General features: G+C 41.8%; 1 protein-coding gene across 2 annotated transcripts in view; it reads left to right on the top strand.

The window, feature by feature from the left end:
* The window catches only part of LNX1 (ligand of numb-protein X 1), a 120,308-nt gene extending 100,153 nt beyond the window's left edge, over positions 1-20,155 (top strand). For both annotated transcript variants that reach the window (XM_041459982.1, XM_041460067.1), the window contains 5 exons: positions 3,393-3,530; positions 9,153-9,330; positions 11,245-11,473; positions 18,304-18,462; positions 19,434-20,155. In XM_041459982.1, coding sequence (XP_041315916.1) covers positions 3,393-3,530; positions 9,153-9,330; positions 11,245-11,473; positions 18,304-18,462; positions 19,434-19,569 — 840 coding nt within the window. In that variant the 3' untranslated portion in view covers positions 19,570-20,155. The remainder of the gene's footprint in view (positions 1-3,392; positions 3,531-9,152; positions 9,331-11,244; positions 11,474-18,303; positions 18,463-19,433) is intronic.
* Positions 20,156-20,948: the final 793 nt, after the last annotated feature.

The raw sequence follows: 20,948 nt of genomic DNA, 5'->3' as shown, positions 1-20,948 counted from the left end.
TCATGGTTGGTTGTAGTTAACTTTTATTGTGAAGTTTATAGCATAGGTGAAAAAAATGCCATGCCCTTACATAATGCCAGTTGTAGAAATTCTGGTGCAGACCTTTCTGGATTACCTTATGTAGCTCACTAACTGGGAACAGAAGGCAGAAGGGAAAAGGTTTAAATTCTCTGAGGGCAACAAGTCTGGAATGAAAAATTTTCTAAAAAACGATTATTCTTGGAACAGTTCTTTATGGCTACAAAACAAGGCATCAGCTCTTCATAAGCAAAAAACACGTGAGATGAAAAGGAAAAATAACTAACAAGAGTATTCACATACATGTGTTTAAAAGTGCAACCAAAGTCCTTATTGGTCTCCAAAGAGTGGATGTTAACTATAATAATGCTTGAAATGCACACCAACCCCTGGGAATTTAAACAAGCCCATGAAAGGGGCAACTCAGGTTTCCAAACAGCCAGGATTATATTGCATTGATGTGAGCTCTATGAATCACATTTATCTAATGCAAAATTCCTAGAACCTGTGTCTTTTTTGTTATGTTTTTCATCAATTATCATTTGCCTTTCCTGTTTCCATGTTATGCCAGAGAAAAACCTTTATACTGAAGCCACAGGTGTTTTGCATTTGCTTCTTACACGAAGGGCTATTTCACTGTGTCTTCTGATTTCTCAACAGCATCCTTCCTGCCTGTTGAGAGCTCAGCATGCCACTTGCAGTGCATTGAGGTCTTCTAATTTATGGTGGTGAAAGCTGCAAATACACATCAGTTTCTTTAAAAACAGAACATTCACTAAAAAGTGCAGTGGCTTGTTAAACCAAGCACAGCAGGAAGACTACCAGATTTCTGTGTAATCTGATTATTTTTGACTTTCAAATAATGAATAATTGAGACAATTGAGGTCTATAGAAACTATACAATAGCATATGTGAAGCAGTTGCTAATCAGTAGATTAGGGGTCTGGCTGTTTATAAGCTCTAAGCTCTGTCACAAGAACTGAAATGAGGAAAATGTGTAAGTGCTAATTAGGAACGTGCACACATCATAACACTTGGGAATTTGCTGCCTCCTGTTTGTCACATTAAGCCATGGCCTTGTGTCAGAAGTGGCACTTTGAATCTAAATAACGAGACAGTCCACATCTGTTTTCCATGAGAGTGACAAGAAAAGGTGCAAGGTAACAGATATGGGGTGCCCATGTGAGCGCATCAAGCCAAGCTACATGGGCTGAGTCAGACTTTACTGACCCCAGATGTTCACCCTCCTCCTCACCTCCTTCCCCCACCACAGCTCAGAGCAGCTGCTAGGAACAGATGACCCAACAACTACCTCTGACAAGCAGATTGTGGTGTGGAGCATATCCGTGCTCCATCATCCCAGTGAGACATGGGCCAGCTTCTGCCAAGAGCAGCCCTGGTGCCCCTTTCTGAAATGCAATTACCCACTAGATGATCAGAAGTTTCCATTGTGTCTCTGCCTTCCCGCTTGATTTGCCTTGGCTGTAACAGATTTTAATTCTAGAAGAGTGTTTCAGCTCTGACTTGCACTTGGTATCAAAGCTGACCTCCTTTCTTTATTTTTCACTTCAGCATAAAATACAGAGAAAGAATTGTGGGAAAAGCCACTGGTAAGAGGGAGGGAGAGATCAGAATGAATCAGCAATAAATAATCTGATCAGTAGAAACATTAATGGATTTTCACATGTATGTAAATACAAAAGCTGTTCTTGTTGTTTGGATAACTTTCTAAACCACTCTGACTTCTGAGAAACTACTCAGCTTGACTGGCCCGTAGACAAATGTGCCATTGCAACAGAGACTCTTGTTGAACTTTTGCTAGTTGTTCTATGAGAATTAATCATGTTTTACAACCTTTCTCTAAATAACCAGCTTTGAGGCTTACCATGTGGCAGCAGATAAATTTCAGAAAGAAGTTAAGTTGAAACTGTTCATTTTTGAGAAAACTGTATTTTCATAGGGCCACATGCCCTTGGGACGTTTAATCTTGTGTTGTTCAGTTCCACCTCAGTCATATTACAAACTAGGGACCAGGGTGGTTTCCTTTCTTCCAACATACAAAATTCTGCTTTTGGGTACCAGTTGAGTCCAGAGTCCAGAGGTTTGAAATACGTGTGTTTGCACCAAATGATATATTATGAAGCTGTGAAGATTTGAGTTTCTAGTAAAAAAACTAGCATCCCCCAAGATATTGGGAAAGTAACAAAGACATGCACATTTTTTACTTCACTGAAAATAACATGGCTTGAACATGTATATTTCAAGCTTGAAGTTGGAAGTTTAGGAGAAGTAGGTTGCTTTTTCTTAACTAAAATGACATTTTTCCAAAGCTTTTTTTAACTCTCAGCTACAGCTATTGAATTCAGCTCCAGAAAGGACAAACCAAGCTATAAAAACAAAATTCCCAGAAGCTTCCTCTGGCTTCTGTTAATTGTCTGTGGGAGATTTGATTTCAATAGTGCAACTGGATCTGGGTTTGGTTTTCAGCTGCTTCTTCAATGCCAGCTTTCCTTGGAGCTTCTCCCCAGTGAGAAGTGCTAGCAAGCAAGCCAGGATGTCTGCAGCCCCGGGGGCTGTGGTACCAACAAACAATGCATCTGCAGCCCCATCTTCTGAGTATGCTTCTATAGCACTGAGGTTATTGCTACACTGTTCTTCAGTTTAGTTTAGTTTAGTTTATTTCTTTGAGCTTGGGTTATTTGCTTTGAAGCTGCTCTTCCTAGAGTGAGAGTTTGTGAGCTGCTTTCCCATCCTAAACTTTATTATCCTGTGTGCTTGCTTATGCCCACCCTCTTTCTCTGTGCTCTGCTGCAGTAGGATGTTATTGCACTAAAGAAAATATCTTTTCTCCCCTTCTTCAAGCTTCCTTACATTTGTCATGCTCATTGCGTGCAGGTGGACTTAACTACATTGTTTACTCCCCACTTTCACTGGGCAAGCCTAAGCACATCCCTGGTTTCTGGGTTAATTGTATCTTTTTCAGCTTTTCCATTCATCAAGCAGCAACAGCTCTGGTAGTCTGCCTGTCTCTCTACCATGGCAGGCAAATCACTGCTTTGCAGTGGTATACACAGGTGTAGGTGAGAGCTGATCAGTGCCCACTGTGGTGGAGCACTGCTTTCAGCCAAATTTGGGGGAGGTAGAAAGGATTTTTTAGAGTTAACACCAAATTTTCAAGAGAAATATTAAGTAGCTGGCAGTAAACTTTTATGAACTTCATTGACCTGAACTGATGCTGCTGCTTTATGTCATAGCAACCTCATTAACGGGAAATCCAACCAATGTTTAAGTGGTTCCTGCATTTCACAGACACTCTGGGGCTGGGGTGCAGGGGTTTGCTGGACCATGGGATTCACACTGTGCTCCTCCCGCAGGCCAGTGAGAAGCAGGTTCACTTCGTGGTGTCGCGGCAGAGCAGGCAGCAGACCCCCGACCTGCTGCAGGAGACGGGCTGGAGTTCCAGTGCTGGCAGCTCCCAGCCTTGTCCGGCCGAGAGAAACACCTCCGGCAAGGTGAGGGCACTTGGGTGGTGTCTCTGCTGGGACAGGGAAATGGGAGGGCAGCTAGTGTTGCATGTCTAAGGCTGTTATCTCTGGCTTCTGTCACCAGAAAAAGCATGTCTTACTTGGTAATGGAAACACAAAGGCTGTGCTGCTCATTATTATTTATCCACTGCTTCTGCCCTGACTCTGCCTGGTGTTGGGAGGGAAAGAGAAGGTAATGGGCAGTGGTGGTGCACAGCGTCCTGGCCATGGGAACATATCTGAGCAGCAGTGTCAATCTGCAGAGGACAATGCGCTCCAACCAAAAGAAATTTTTTCTGAAGTTTTGCCATCTGTAGCATAGTCTTCAGACAAAAAGCTTTCACATGCTGGCCTGAAAGATTCCCATAACCTACTTGAAAATTATGGTCATCATTAGGCTGTTGCTCATTTATTAAAATGCCCTGGCTGCTGAGAGCACGAGGACTTTCTGTGAAGCTTTAGGCACAAAGCGTGTTTCTTCTGCTCTGGCAGCACCTGGAACTTGCCTGGTGTGGGGTCTGCAAGGGCTGCTGGTGTGCAGCACCAACCAGGGACACAGCACAGAGCAGCCATCTCACCCAGATGAGGCTGTGATTACCAAATTGTGCCCCAGCTGTCCCTGTGTACCTGGTCAGAGTGTGTGTTTAGTGCATCTAGACTCACAATATTCTCTTTGCCTAAGGCAGAGAGATGCTGGTGCTCAAACATACGAGGTTTTGAGTAGGAACCAATGCAGCTAGAGTTTTGAAAATATGTTTTCTGAGCTTGCTCAGTGTTATTCTTTCCACTTTAGACAGAACAAGGCATGTCCTTGCAGGAACTGGATTTGTTTATTTCACTAAATTTGAAGCCACGTGTCGGGCTAATTTACATTAATCACCCTGTGTGTCACCACTTATGCAAACCCATGCAAGCTTGACCCTGGCCACTGGTGCCAGGGTGTATCAGGGAGGTGTGCAGGCAGGGCTTAAGTTCATCCTGCTTGATGGATAGCCAGTTGTGTCCTTAAAGGGACCTCTGGACCAAATATCTGGTGCACAGTTGTCAGCCTGGAGACAAGTGTAGCTCTGGATTTTACAAATGTTAAAATATACCTATTTTTACAGGTCTTTTAAAACTACATTATTCAGTTGTTTTATATGTTAAAAATGCTAGTATATATTTATGTATTTTTAGTTTTCCTTTTCCACAAGGTCACAATCACAGCTCTTATTAGGTGGGACCAAATTAGCAGGAGTTAAAACAGAAAGCAGGCAGTGTTCAGTAGCTACTACCAAATAGCAAATAGTGTCCAACTAATCATGCATCTGCAAGGCATGACTTTCTAGTGAAGCAATGATTTCCTTAGGAATATATGTGAAGGACAGCAATTAGCTTGTGTTGCTACTGTATGCTTCCTAGGGAAGATCCAAGCACCTGCTAACACTGCCATGTTGGTCTGAGTAATTAATTGATACCACATGGGATTATTTGGGAACACAGCTTGTCTCTCTCTGCCCTAAGAGCCTCATTTTCTCTTCCTGTAGCAAGAGATGTTGGATAGGAGCTCTCGGTAAGTCCCACAATATTTTGGGTAGCTGTGAGATTGAAGGCACAATGTTAGCTTCATTACACTCCTTTAATGAGCAAGTGCTATAAGGACTAATGAATCATCTCTTGTTGCATAGGCCACAGCTTTTAGGGGGATTTCCAGTTTTCCACAAGAGATGAGTACTGCATAAGCACACGAGTGGGTGTACTGCTGTGGGCTTCTGTCCAATGCCACCATTTGGGCACTTTCCAGGGAAAAGCACAGCCAAAAAAAGAAAGTTCTGAACTGTTCCTACCTCCCTTTAGCTTTGTGTGTACATAGTAGAGGGCTTCTACCGGAGAAAATGCTCCAGCAGTAGACCAGCAGATCAGTACAGCCAGTAGACACAATGAGCTTCAGGCACTGTGGACTTTGGGTCTGATGCAAACATTACTGGAGTGTTAGTTGCCCTTTTATAGGGCATGACTGTGTCAGTTTAAATATTTCATTATATTTTGCTGAAGGTTTAACTGAACATAATTTGCAATTCAAGATTTTTAAACTGGCTTTGAAAGATTTAAAAAATGTTATTTATTTTAAGTAGGCATTACTGCAGGAGTAATGTTTGCAAGCCTAGGGGCTGTACAGTGTCCTAATGCAGCACATGCTCCTGCCCAAAAACCAAGGAAATGGTTGGACCTCACTGTCAGGGGAGTCTCCTCTGTGTGTGTGGTCTGATGAGTCTGCTACCTACTGCCATCAGTGGGATTGCTTTATTATATGTCATTAATAGAGGATTGCTAGCTGCCTTGATTTCTGGCTAATTTTAAGGTGTTTTTTGTACCCTGAGCTTACTGAGGAAAGTGATATTAGATGGTCAGGAATGCTCTCTTTTAGTGAAAGTGCTCTCACTGTAGAGCATGCATGTATACATGGGCTGAAATCTGCTCTTAATCCCGTATTCAGCATCAAGAATAAGCTCTAGCTTCCAGCAGCTGACTGGCTCATGCAGTGGCTCAGGAGCCACTTTGGGCCAAGCTCTTGGCCTCAGGACAGCCAACCTCCATCTGTACAGCCAGTCTGTACAGCGTGGGGAGGTGCCTCTCTTCCAGGCCAGTGGTGACCAGCCATGTTGCCCACAAGGTTCTGGATAAAAAGAGGCTGATCTCTTGTGGCCATGTCCTTCTCTTGTGGCAACGATGCCAGGTGTATGGTGTGCCAAGAGATTGGTCCTGCCCAGGGTCTCATGGATCTGTTTTCCTCTGCACAGAGACTGGGGAAGCACAGCCCAAACTCTTCTGGCTGCTGCCGGCATTCAGAGAAGAGATGTCACAAACACTTTCTTGTGCAGCTGAGGTTGTGAAGCCAGGCTGTAACATATAAACAGGCCTGATTCAATTCCTTTGAAGTCACTGGGAGCTGTGCCATTAATTAAATAGCACTTGTTTTTAATTGGAACTGTTTTCTTATTTCTTTCAAATTAATTGTCTAGTACTTAGAGCAAAGAAAATGTTGCTGGAGCAGGCAATGTTTCCTGACCATATGAGCAGGTTAACCTTCAGGTGAAGTACATTTTCCAAACAGACACAGAGATGTTTTTTGTTGTCTGCAAGACACGTGTCATGGCTTTGATGTTGTGATAATCTGCTGTAAATATTTATTTTCCAGTAAATATACAGAAAAGGAGGAAAAAATAAAAAGAGGAGGAGATGAACTGTTATGTTTTTCTTCTCCTGACCTCCAAGGTCGCTTCAAAATGACAGAGAAGGACAATTGTTTAGAAGAGAATGCACTGAAATGCAGTCAGTGATAAACACTGCCTTTTAACTGGTTTACTTGCTATCGATTATACCTCCAAGCAAGTTCTACGTGTGTTTACTAAAAAAGGCTTTGCTTTCCTTTCATCACTGCCTTTGTCTCAGTCAAGTCACCCCAAATCCTTTCTGTCTGCAGCCATATAAAAAATGACATGGGAAAGAGTAGCTTCAAAAGAAAATTGGTCCTTTGTGGTTCAGCATACAAGTACTGGTACTTCTATAATTCTTCATTGAAATGTAGCAGGACAATTTGTTCCCAAACAGTACTTTGAAATCTTTTCTCCCTGTGCTGATTCCTCAAAAAATACTGATAAACCCACTAATGCTCTAATGTTTTTGTTGTCTGAGATGGGATGTATGCTGCATAAGTAACAGGACTGCTCTCTCACTCAGAGCCACAAATAGAATCCCAATTTCATGTTTTGCTACAGAATTTCAGATTGCGATTTTGGGAAAATTAGTAGCACCCCTATCCCACATGTTTGAAAAAGTGGCCTTTTCCTGGTGGAAAGCCATTCATTTTCAAGGGAAAAAGGATATTTTTGCAAAACATGGATGAAACATTAAGTTTAATTTGCATAAAGATAGAACTATTATGTTTCAAATATTTGCCTCTTAAAGAAAAAGGTGAAAGGTTAAAATTATCTGGATCAGAACATAAAATTTATTTGGAGCAGAACATTTTCAGAAGGCTTTAAAATCTTCAGAAATTCATAGGTTTGTTTGCAAGCCCCAAGCCAAATTATTCTGACATAGTGCCTATGTTCTGCATGAACCACGTCTCATATGTCCAGACAACTGTGTTGTTTGGTTTTCTCTCAGAGACTGAGAGAATTCTTTCCACCGAGCTCTTTGCCTTTTTGTTTCTGGAGCTCTGTGGCAGCTACTGTTCATCGGCTCAAGCACAGAGAAATCCTTTGCTAAGCTTCTAGAAGGTCCTATGTTTTGTTGTTAACATTGCATCACAGAAATCTTGATGTGGAGTTAATTCCACCAAACATACCTTTAAAAAAAAAGCACAGATCAAAGACATAGTCTGCCCTATTCCCATAAAAAAAAATCTTGCCATAATTTTCCTTTGTCCTGTCATTGTCACTTAGGGAGACATTGTGGATTCATCTGCTCCACTTTCCATGCTGCAGGCCCAGGAATCAATGTAAAATATCTTTGTGAGATGTCAGATTTCTAAGAAGAGATTAATGTGGCTTTAAATGGGTTTTATAGATTATTTTTGCATATTACAAATATGAGGTCACATTTGTGAATGAGAAGAGTCTTTTAAATACGCATTTGAAATGTATTTAGAAGTGTGCTATTGTACATGAGCCTGGAGTGGATAATGCTGTTCCTGCAAGAGGGGCTGGGATTGTCAGGAGTTGATGTCAGGAGCACTGCTTGTGAAATACTTAAGGAGAGCAAAGCAATTAACATTTAAATCCAGATTTATTTGCCTTCTGTAAGAACTGAGTGCATGGTAAACATGACATTCAGTTCACAGGTTTTGTTGGAGCTTGCATTGCAGTGGTTCTCCATCCTGAGGGCACCTGTGGGTTTGTTGCACCCTCACTCATGCACTGGTTATTGCATGACCAGCTGTGTGTATTTAACTTTTCCTGCTCAGAGGCAGAAATATAAGGATGGCTGTCCTGAACTGACCCTTCAAGCAGAAACACTAAGAGCACCCGGGAAACTGCTGGCTCTTCACTGTGAATGTCCTTCTCTTTTCCTGAACAGAAACACTTATTCTTCAAGTGTATTTCCACCCATAACTCACATAGAAACACAGATATATGGAAGACCAAATGAAATATGTCTCTTCTAATATGTCCCCAATGGTTTCATTCCTCAAATCCAAGAGGACTACTTCTCACTAACTATACAGATGATGCTCAGACTGCAAGCAGCAGGATAAGAAGCACAATCTGATAGTAAAAGATATGATGGCCACTAGTGATATTATTATCAAGAATTTTTTTTTCTTTTAAAATCAAATTCCTCATTTACATTTCAAGAACCTGATTCTATTAGCCTTAGCACTAAAACAACTCTGGTTTTCATGGGAGCAGTGCCTGACTTTAACTGTTAAAGCACAATTATCTTGGTGGTAACTTGGTGCAGATGCTTAAGGCCCTGAGGGGGTCCTGCTGCCCATCAGGCCAGGTGGCTGGGAAGTGTCTTGGTGTTACTTCCATGCATATTTGTTTTGATAGAAAATGCCAAAGCCGTCAGGGAGGCCGCCATGCCCACAAACTGTGTTTGTTGTTGCTATTTTCTCCATCACAGAGCACCCTTCACACTGTCACCTGTCATGAGAAGGTGGTGGCTGTCCGGAAAGATCACACGGAATCACTGGGAATGACTGTGGCAGGTGGAGCATCTAACCGGGAATGGGATTTGCCTATCTATGTGATAAGTGTGGAACCTGGAGGAGTGATCAGCAGAGACAGCAGGATAAAAACAGGTAAAAAGGGGGGATTTTGAAACCCTGCTTTAAATCAAGAGCTTCTTTTGAAAACTGGGGGATAGTGAAAGAGCTTCACACTCTGAGATCTTCAGCAATCCTATAGATTTTGGGATGTGTTGGATTAGAGGGTCTCAAGTCAGCTACTAGAAAAGGCATAATTATGCAGACATAATATGCATATCTCTGTGAAGTAGGATATAGGAATATTCTGATAGAAAAAAATATCTTTTCACAGGAAAATTAGCTTGCACCACCATCTCCTAACTCCTGATACATTCACTGTGCAACCTTAATGTGTTTTTAAAGTTTTCTTTTTTTTTCTTTTTTTTTTTTTTTTTTTTTTTTGCTTATTTGTCATTGCATTAATGAATTTGAATGAAATATACATGATCAAAATTCCCATTATATATGAAGCCATATTAGTGCCTTGTGGCTGAAACTCGTGTCTGGAAATTTTGGCTTCCTAACCCCATTTAGCTACTGATGTAACAGAATGGTAAAGCTAATAGTTTCTCCCCTTCTGTGTGAATCTGTATGAAAAAGCTTTTAGAGCAAGATGAGGACCATATTTGATCAGCTGGTTTTGTGGGAGTAGCCAGGCAGCAGAGGAAACTCTCAGGTTTCAGGATGTTCCATCTTCAAGAGCAAATCCCTCAGTAGCCTGCATCCAGCAATGACACAGCTCACCCACCCTTCATCCCCTATATTCTCCTTCAGTCCAGTCACTGAGCTCCAGTTTCTGGAGGGAAATCCTGAGTTTGAGAGAAGTGAAGGCACCTAAAAATGGGGCAGAATAGCTGCAACCCAGTCAGACCCCAGGAGCCTGGGTCTCAGTGCCCAGCACTGGCACACATGGGAACTTCCTCTTTGTGTCTACTCAATGAAACCCATGTGAGAACACAACAAGAGCAAAACAGCAGATTACCCCTTTCTTTCTGCTCGGAGATGACTACCTCTCAGTGGGATTTCCAAAAAATATTCATCATGAGGCAGCATGGAAAACTCAGCCCAGTTAATTTGATAAAATTAGAAACAAATGAATATGTAATGTTATAATAGCACCGTAGGCCTCTGATTTAGAGCAGCTCTTAGGCTGTTGTCCTTCTTATTGGGGACAGACCACAAGAAGAGGCTAATGCTCATTTGCAGCACCTGGACTGCCGGTGATACATCTCTGCCTGGAGAAGCATCCAGGCCAAGCACAGAGGGCACCCAGGAAAGCCCTGGCATGGGAGCCTGCTATGAAGGGTTGCAGAGCACTCGGCATTGAGGCTGCTTGCATGACATTAGTGATGTCCTTATTGTTCTTCCTGTAGTAATTGAGGTCATCTTTGCATTTTTCTCTGTGGCTGCTGTGCCTGTATTATAAATAAGGCATACAGAAAAATGGTTTGGCTTGCAGCCATTCAAACAGGCATTAATGTGAAAATAATAACATGTCATTCCACGAAGCAACATAGGAAGAGCCAGTTAGAGTGGCAGTCCTCTGCTAAGGGAGAGCTGGGAGAAAAAACATCACTGAGCTGTTGGGTTTCAAGCTTAGGATGAGTACAAATGTTGTTAGCTGGAAGTGGACTCCAGAGACCTGGACCAGTACTAGGCACCAGTACCAAAGCTTGTTGGTACAGCAGGACCCCAGCTGTTTGTTCAGCTCCAGATGCAGGACATGACGTGGAAAGAAACCAGGACAAATCCTCTGTCCAGCCACGCAAAAAGTTTCTGTGTACAGGAATCTTCCCTCATGCCTGTGGCATGTTTACTAGCATATGCTTCATTAAATGATAGGAATAACAAAAAGCCTCGTCAGGCAGCCTGTTCTTGGCCATGGATTTGACTCACTTGTTTGTGGAGGTGGGGAGGGAATCCTGGAAACACTGCAAGGTTTTTTATCATCAGCTTTATTGGTCTCAGGTGACATCCTCCTGAACGTGAATGGGATTGATCTGACGGGAGTCAGCCGGAGTGAGGCCGTCGCCCTGCTGAAGAACACCAACTCCTCAGTGGTGCTCAAAGCCCTGGAGATGAGAGCATGTGAAGCCCAGGAGGAGCAGGGTCACCTACCACCCCCTGAGGACACACAGGTGACCTCCGAGAGCAGCGAGTGGTCACCGTCTTGGGTTATGTGGCTGGGGCTGCCACGGTAAGTCCACAGATTGCAACCTCTTGCTGAGGGGGAGTGGGAGGAAAGATTTGTATTTTCTGGCAGTACTTTCTTTTGGCTTGATTCATTGCACTGACATCTTAATTAAATCCAGTCTCTGTCACTGAGTTGACTCTAAATACCTCCCTTTTGTAAATGGGTACGTGTACATGGCCAAAGAGACATGTAGTTCCCCTCGCGAGGGAGGATAGGATGCTGAATTGTTTCAATCTTGTAAACATATCTGGCACTTAGGGAGTGAAAGGAAAATCTTACAGGGATACAGGAGCTTGCTGAACTGAAGTTTAGGCTCAACCACCCTGCGGAAGGCAGATACCCCTCCTGCAACACTCAAGCTGTACAGCCCTTCTCCTTAGCCAAATCCAGCTGAATTGTTTGACTTTACCCAGATGTTGCAAAGTTCGTGCAGTTGGCCAGCATGACCAAATCACCTCTTTTAACCCCACCCCCGCCTGAAAGAAGACCATTTGTCACACACAGGAAGCAGCTGTGTTGTCATTTCAGCAAGGATAATAAGAGCCACATAGCCCATCACTAAGCTCTCAGTGTGCATGGTGTAATACCTACAGCTTCCAGGACATTCCAGAAAGAATGAAATGAGGACACATTGTGAATCTGTGAATATGCAAAGCTGGGATCACAAAGTTGAAACTGACACTCAGTTTTAAGGAATGAAGAATTTATCTTTTAAGTTCCTCTTGACTGTACTCCTAACTCTGGCAGCAGTTCAGTGTCTCTCTTTTACAGGAGGGCAGGAAAAGATGGTCTGCAGAACAGGTGGGCTTTTCTCTAGGCACAGTTTCAGGACTCCTCTTCATTTCCTACTCTTGCATAACAGGTTTCGCAGAACAGGTGGGCTTTTCTCTAGGCACAGTTTCAGGACTCCATTTCCTACTCTTGCGTAACAGGTTTTGCTCTTTCTAGCTGGAGCCATTTTGAACTCATTCACCTTGCAGGAAGGTCTGCTGTGAGGGCCAGATGTTTTTCAGGGCTTGGTCTGAGGCTAATGACTGTATAACATGTGCTGAAGCACTGCAAGAGCAGAAGGTGGGCTGTGTGTCTGTAACCCACAGGCAAAATGTTCCTCCTCCAGTGGGCAGGACTACGTCTTTATATCTGTGAAAGAAAAGCAGTAAAAAGAAAATGCAATAAATGGTACTTAACTTGCTACCCCAGGCAATGGTAAATTTTTCTCACTCAGTCTCTGAAGACAGGCAGGCCCAAGGAGATCCTCATTCCTGCTAACTTCTGCACTCCTGAGCTTGACCAGCACCACAGTGAAGGTACTAGAGCACGGGTAATGCTCTCAGTGAAGAGACAGCAACAGACCAGAGGCCTTATAGATGCTGCAATCTGCAGTGCTGAGTCTTGCCTTCTATCACCATCCATTGCTAGATGGACTGAAACAATCACACCCTGCCTGTGCCAGCCCTTCATGGAGCTGCCTGAAGTTCCGAGTACCTTAGCATGGTACAGGACCTGAAGGACAGAGCTCCACAGTACTGCAGGCTTGCACTCAAGAGTTCACATCAGTCAGTTCCACTTTGCAGTTTGGCAGTAAAATGAGTTTTCCTGTTCTAGAAACAGTTTCTGAGTTCACTTTAGCCTTCCTCCTCTGAAGGCTGCATGTGTGAAGGCATTCCAGCTCTTTTTGTCTGAAGGAAAATCAGCCCCAGTGTCAGCAAGGCTGAAGACAAGAGCTCATTGTAACTCTATCCCCAGCTGTGAGGCCGTGCACAGAGCACAGCATGGCCCTTCTCCTTCAAAGAGACATGGGGACATTGGTATGCTGAGTGGGGACACTGCTCTGGACATCAGACTAGCGCCTGGGACAGGGACCAGTGCGCGTTAGATGTGACAGTAACAAAGGTGCTCTGTTTTCTTACTGGAGCTGATTGGCTGAGTAGGGGCACAAGAGGATCAGGTTTGGGATTGCTCACTAGGTATTAGCAGACCCTTCAGTCTTCCCAAGCATAACTGTGCTCACTCACTTATTGTTCTGATTCTCCAGGGCCCACATCAGATGTCTGAAAGTCCTTCAACAAGTTCTCTCACAAGGATGTGTATCGTGTTAACTCATTGTGCTCCAGGTTGAGCATTTAACCTTTCTCTGGCTTTCAGTTTGCTTTTGGCAAGGATCACATCTCACTAGGTCCCAAGATATTGTCAGCAGTCTCATGACATTTTCCAGGCTGTTAGAGAAAATTATACTCTGTCTAAATAGATGTCTGACAGGTCCATCTTGAAAAAAGTGCCTGAAGGGCAATTATGGGGCAAAATGTTGAAGAATCACCTACTTTAATTAAAAAAATTTACTAGAAGGACTGTTCCAAGATTTATGAGTCTAAAAATGGTTGGTACAGCTAACAGAAAAGCAGAAGTGTCAAAATCATTATTACGCAGGATCATGAAAAGTACTTGGGAAGATGAGCAGGAAGGGGCACACCTATATGAGACAAACTGAACAAATAGAAAAGGCAGCAAAACTGGTAGGCCAGGAACAGGCATGGTTTAAAAAAGAGGAAGCTGGATAGTAGATTATTTAAATTCTTTTCAGAAAGGAAAGATGTGGCTCAAGCCAAGCCTTGGCAGTGCAGTGTGTGTATCTGTTCACAGCAAGCAAGGTGGGGTGTTCAGAGGCAGCTTGACCTCACAATTTAGAGTGGGATGTTCAGGCTCAGGAAACTGAGGGGACAGGAGAGTCTTTCCTTTGTTCCAAATCCATGAAATTTTGAGGAAAATCCTGTGAATGGTACCACAAAATGTGCTGAGTTGAACTAAACACTAGAGCTTATCTACAGACTTCTGTCCATGATCAATGAAGTAGAAAGCAGGCTAACATTAATAGTAATTACAAGATGCAAAGTAGCTTACTGTAAATACCTGATTTTCAACACTAGAAGAGAACTCTTCATTTCCCAGGGACTGCATGCATATTACAGAGATGGGTACAGACAAGAGACACAAATATTGAGAATTAGGGAGTTATATAACTTTTCTGCATGAAGTTGGTAGCAGCAGAATCAGACAAGTTATCTGATTCCTTGCACCAAGGCTCAAAGACTTGGAAAAGCCATCTTGCTAATTTAGCATTTGTGGATCTCACTTAAATTTTGTCCTTTTCTTGCGAGATCTTAGAATTGGGCTTTCCCACTTTTGTATGGCTTAATAATACATAAACAGCTCCTCTGTCCTTTCTGTAGTACAATCCAGTATGTGGTGGTTATAAAATATGTGCACATGTGCATCTGACATCTGTCAAAACTTGGCCTGCATGCAAGCGGAGGGGCTGCGGCTGGGCGGCGGGAGGAAACAGTGATGCAGGGCCTTAAGCATTCTCACCCCAAGTCTTATTTCAGGATAGCTAATTTAATTGTTTGTTGTTTAGGAAGACAGAATGCCTTTATTGGTAGAGGGACATGTTGTTGTGAAGCATGCACAAAGGAAATAATGGGGAACAGCTGGCGAAGAGCATTTCCCCAGCTCTGTGATGCTGCTTTTACCCTTGCTTGTTTTCCTGCTCTCCTTTCTTTGCTCTCCTCACATTTCCTTCCCTCAGCTAGTACTTAGAATACTTTCTAGATCGTCCTGTCATAACATTTACAAACATTAGTACTTCACACAAGTGCTTTTCTTCATCTGTAAAGTGAGATGAGAAAGAGACAAGGTGGCCAAAGTCATTCTGCAAACCTGGGGTAGAACAAGTTGTAAAACATGAAATTAGGACAGAAACACCTCCAAAGTAACTCGGTCTAGGCTGTAGAACACTGGTGGAAACAATTCTCAAAGATTACTTATTTGGCTGCCATTTGTGTACTGTAATGGGGAGGGAGGAGGGAGTTACTCTTTTCATAGCTGTTAGTGCTGAAATCCTCCTGCAGTTGGTCTGGTTTTCATTCCTAGAGCATAAGGCTACTTGTGCTTTATGAAAATCAGCAGGGAATTGCACATTTAACTACTTGAAAACAGGCACTTTCAAATTCCTTATGCATCCGTAACTGATGCTTAGTTGTATTGCTCAAGATAGGACCCTGTGGCTAGACACTGTATATCCCCAAATCTTGTATCTGAGGCAGGTTCACACATAAATTATTCCTTATCCTCATCTTCTGGAGTATTTAGTGATAAAGGCTGAAGACTGTGAGCTGCTGTCTTCCAAGGAGATGGTTCTCATTAGACCAGTTGCAGTTTAGTGGGTTATGGGTATGGTTTAGTGGGTTATGTTTTGACTGGGTCAAAACACCCGGACTGGGGCTTTCATTATCACAGAAACATGAGCTACTCAAACACACTAAGCGCTTTCATATAGTTTTATCTTTTCTCCATGGTACTTTGTAGCATGTCTTTATGATTAAACAGCCCTAAAAGAATGGACTCCCTTTGGGCTGCTCTTTGCTTAGGCAGAGCAGGCATCTCTGCTTAGGCACTGAACTCTTTGGAGCAAGCAGCACCTGCATTCCATACAGCTCAGCTTTGCCTGCCAGCATTTTTCACAGCCGTGACAGCGCTGAACAGCACTGATGCGCTGTCATGCTTATACCTCTGTCCCACAGGATGGAGATTAGAAAACATTGAATTAAAGGCATAAACACGTTCTAGACACTCCTATTCTTTTAAGAGTCAGTCTCTAGCTATGGCTGTCATGATGGGTTGGACCTGCACCAACACCCACAGGAGGGTGAGTGAAAAGGAGAAGAGTGAGTAAACTCATTGGTCAATAGACAGGGAAATCCCTCACTCATTATTGTCATGGCCAAAGCAGACTTGGCTTTCATAACTGAAAACATTTAATTACCAATTTGGGTATGGGGAACCCAAGAAGACAAGCTTGTCAATGTTTTCTGAAGAGGGGAGAAAAGGGGGTTTCCCAAACTGACCATCACACCAGCACCTCTTCTCCTGACTTCCATGTCTCCACTGCATTCTTGTCAGAGCAGGTTACACCCAGTCCCTTTGGCGAGGCAAAAGGCAGAGCAGGAGCTTGGAGTCACAACTGTGTGGTTGCTCTCTGCTGTTCCTTGGTTTTTATGTGTTTTCTGTGCTCTGGCAGAGAGAACAATCCTAATGCTGTTATGCTGTGTCTATTTTACTTAAATTTATCATACACTTTGACAGCAAATATATATTTATGCTTTCTGGACTGATGGAGACCATGCAACTAATAACTTTATAGATTGCATGTAGAGAATGCACATTCTGTGCTTGGTGTGTTTGGCTTCACTGCCTTTTATCCTCCTGTCCTTACCTGCTTGCCTACTGTTCTATGGCATTAGGATTTAGCTGATTACCTTTCAATTTCAGGAATGTGCTCCTTAAGGCAGTGAGTGTAGCACTGGGCAGCAGAGACCTCTGCCCCAACATCAACACTGAATTACAGCACTAAGGGCTGGATCCTGGCACTGCTTGGTCATGACCTTGATAAGTACCATCAAACACAGAGGGTTTAAGTGATTTTGCACATTGAAGAAGTCCACAGACGGTAAAGTAATAATGCCTGGCTGCTGAGGAAGAAGCAAATGTCACCTGTTTCTTACATTAGCAACCAGTGAATTCTTGTGCAAATATTACATACCTACCATCCTGGCAGCAGGTGAATATTTGTAGGCCCTGGGGGACTAATCTAGTGTTACTGCTGTGAAAGACAGCAAATGCACTATTTAAAATACAATTTTTAAAACTAGGCATATCAGTCTTTAACATAAAGGCTATTTATCCTACTATAGAAGTGTCAGGTGCTTCCTAGAAACCTAAAAAGTCTCTGAATAGAGCTTGTAACAGTTACCTGCTGTAGGTCAGCCTATATTTTAAGATTTGGAGTAGCAAATATATTTATAGTCATTCAGAAATTTCAGTCATTCCTGGGGACACCACTAAGGATAAGATGGTAAAGTACTATGGACAGAAATTTTTATCACTCACTTTCTAACAAATGGAACTAATTTGGTTAAAAAAAAAAAAAAAAAAGGAAACAAATTAATGTACTCAGAGCATTAGGCAACATTTAAGAGCCTAATAACACTATTCTTAGTTCTCCCCTATTCCTAGTTTTGGAACCTAGGCTTTGATGAGCATAACAGTATCATAAAATACATTCAAAAGACAAATGGAGAAGCAGATTTCAGTTCTCTTACTACAAAATCTTGTATTAATCATTACGGTAAGGACAAGCTATCTTCTTAAGAGCAGACTCAGTACTCCAAAGCACTGACTCACATGCATAAGTTTCTCTCATCTTCCATGCTGTGACTTATCAGGTTACTCAAAAAGAAAAGCTCAGGATCCCTAATTCTACCAATTTTGTCTTTGTGTAATCTGTCATTTTTGTAGTTCGTTCCATTGGCCTTAAAATTATTACACTTTGGCATGCACCACAGTAGTAAGTGCCTGAGCACTTGGACATAATTAATCACACACAGGCTCATATCTGGAAGATAAACAAGTCATTGGGGTGTGCAAGGTAGAAGAAACACAGCTTTTTGAATTGCTGATTTACAAACATTAAATTCAGGCTGAAGTGCGTTTCTCCATCACATCAACCAGAGCATTTGCATAATTCCTACCCTATACAAGAAACTTATTTAACGCTTAAGCCCAAGACTAATTTTACTTTTGGGATAACTGGTTATCTGGTTGTAACAGGAAAGCAGTACTACAGGAACAGAAGAGAAGTGTAGGTGCTTAATACAGTGGAAATATGGCACTATTTTAAAAAACAGTGTATGGGTCCATGAAAAGGCAGATTCATTATTAGTGGTTCATCAGAATCTAAAGTTAACTATAAGACATTTAATTAAACTGGTTTATTTCAGATATTTGTACAGCTGCAAAGAAATTGTATTACGAAGAAATACATCTGGAAGTCTTGGCTTCAGCATCGTAGGAGGTTATGAAGAACATACTGGGAACAAACCATTCTTTATCAAATCCATTGTTGGGGGAACACCAGCATATAATGATGGCAGAATTAGGTAATGATTACTATCTTTAAAAAGTAGCATTTCAGTAAGTTCTTCTGGTTAACTTGTGGGAGTTTTTAAAAAACATGTTTTCATTAAGATGGGGGAAGGACTCACTGATACAGAAGTAGCTCTGGGAGATATGAAAACAGGACACAGGTAGCCTGAAATTTAACAGATCTGCCTTCATAGCAGAATGTTTCCAGATGTCTAGCAATCTACTAGTATGTGAGTAAGTTAAAGGAAGAGTCAGTTTGATCTCTGGGGTGGTACAAACCATGCCAGCACAGAGATTTCCCACATCTCCAGTTCTAAACACCCCAACCAAACACCAATACACTTGAAGAGAGTAAATGCACAATCATGGCACAAACTTACATCAATTAACAAGGCTTAAAAGGTGCAGTTGTTCAGAACACGGATCATTCTAGTATCTAAAGCTGGAAAGGGACTTTTTACAAGGGTATGTAGTGCGGGACAGGGGACAATGGCTTTAAACTGAAAGACAGTAGTTTTAGACTGGTATCAAAAAGAAATTATTTCATATGAGGGTGGTGAAACTCTGGAACAGGTTGCCCATGCCTTCTCCTTATTCAAGGACAGGTTGGCTTGGCTTTGAGCAACCTGGTCTAGTAGAAGGTGTCCCTGGCCAAAGCAAGGATTGGAACTGGATTATGTTTGAAGTCCCTTCAGCTGAAGCCCTTCTATGATTCTGTGATGATTCATCAGAATGAACATCAGAAGAACTATATCATGTTTTCCTTCAAATACGTCTCATTAATTATATATTTGTAAGAAACCCAAACAAGTGAAGTATTTTCATGTGCTTTATTCCCACATTCGTGAACAGTAGTTAGCCACAGAAGGAACCATAATACTCATTTCTACCCCTTCCCCCAGCTTAAGGATGTGCTTTGGCATTTGAAAACATTTAAGATAAGAAGTCACCTCGTTTAATTGTTGTCTTGCATTTATCTTTTCAGATGCGGTGACATCCTCCTTGCTGTCAATGGCAGGAACACATCCGGAATGATGCATGCCTGCTTGGCAAGGATGCTCAAAGAACTAAAAGGAAAAATTACTCTCACAATTGTGTCCTGGCCTGGCACATTTTTATAAAACAAGTCTTCATGGAGAGTATGACAAGTATCTTAACATGGGGAAAACATTTTAAAAAAAGGAACACCAGTCTTTGCTTTTTTGGGGAGTAAAGTATGTATTTATAAAGAAAAGGTTTGTGAAATTTCAACCCGCATGTCAAGAAAAGTCAAGTTTAGGCAAAACAGTGACACCCGTCAGAAAATCACTTCAGAGTGATCCAAGCTACAGACTTAAGTCCTTCCTTCCCTGTGTTCTTAAGGGTTTTTTGTTGGTTTTTTTTTATACATACCTATATATCTATTTGTTGCATAATAATAATAATAATAATAATAATGATGAAATTGAAGGAGCAACAGCTTCTGCTCACCCACTTTATTTTGATTTACAAAAAGAAAACCTTGAATAACCTTATGGAAATATCTCTTGCAATTTTTCTAGTTGCAATAATCAGGTGAAGGTTTTTATCCAACACATTAATAGCACTTTGATTATGTGTACCTTTTCATGGTCAGCATGAAGCTGGTATTTTCAAGACTTTCAAGTACTGTTTGTCTGTAAAACTGTGAATGAAATTTCTAAAATAATTAAAAATAATTGTAACTGTGTACTTGTACAGACATTATTTTCATCCAAAACCAAATTACCTCGATTCCCTGATTTGTTCTGATTAATAATATTAAATCTGGGATTTTTATATAGAGTATTACTTTTAAGAAAATACACTGCACCCTGCTAACGCCATCAAGTAAATCTTTTGAATAGCAGTAAAATTTTTGTGGGACTGCCTTATCAATCACACTTGATACTGTTCTGCATGAAGTAAATCTGAAAGTGATGATGGTCTTATATGTCTTTTAAAATAGTCCTTCGTCTTTCTCTGCAAATTACTCATGTTCCACAGTCTTGTTTTTATCTCACAAGCTTGCAGTGGGAAGAGGATGTGTTTGTTAATCTTTATCATGTTAAGGGCAGCTGTTCCCCTAGAACAAAGACTAAAATGAACTCTCTCTTAAGCCACTGAAAAGCAGCAGGGACGATTATCCAGCTTAATTCATCCTTATGCACCTACACAAACCAGACATAATTACCAAGTGTATCATCACCATGCTCAGTGTTCCATCCAACTAAGAACAATCGGCACCTTTCCCACTTTCCCTAGGTTTTTCTTTGCTTCACGTTATTACAAGTCTTTTGAAAAGCCTGCAGTTCCTGTGTGTCCCTGTAGTAAAGGACGACCTTTCCAAAAATGTCTCCAAAAGCTAAACCCACACTGTTCCAGATGTTGGGTATATAAAAAAATGAATGCACACTGTTTCTAAAGTCAGTAAAAGAATGACCTTCCCGTTGGCTTATGAAAAAAGGAGACAATTTAATACAAAGAATTTAAGCCCTACTTA

Source organism: Pyrgilauda ruficollis, unplaced genomic scaffold (genome assembly GCF_017590135.1).
Source record: "Pyrgilauda ruficollis isolate IOZ18807 unplaced genomic scaffold, ASM1759013v1 scaffold1, whole genome shotgun sequence".
Taxonomy (NCBI): domain Eukaryota; kingdom Metazoa; phylum Chordata; class Aves; order Passeriformes; family Passeridae; genus Pyrgilauda; species Pyrgilauda ruficollis.
The sequence above is the reverse complement of the archived record's forward strand: the minus strand, read 5'-3'. Positions and strand labels throughout refer to the sequence as shown.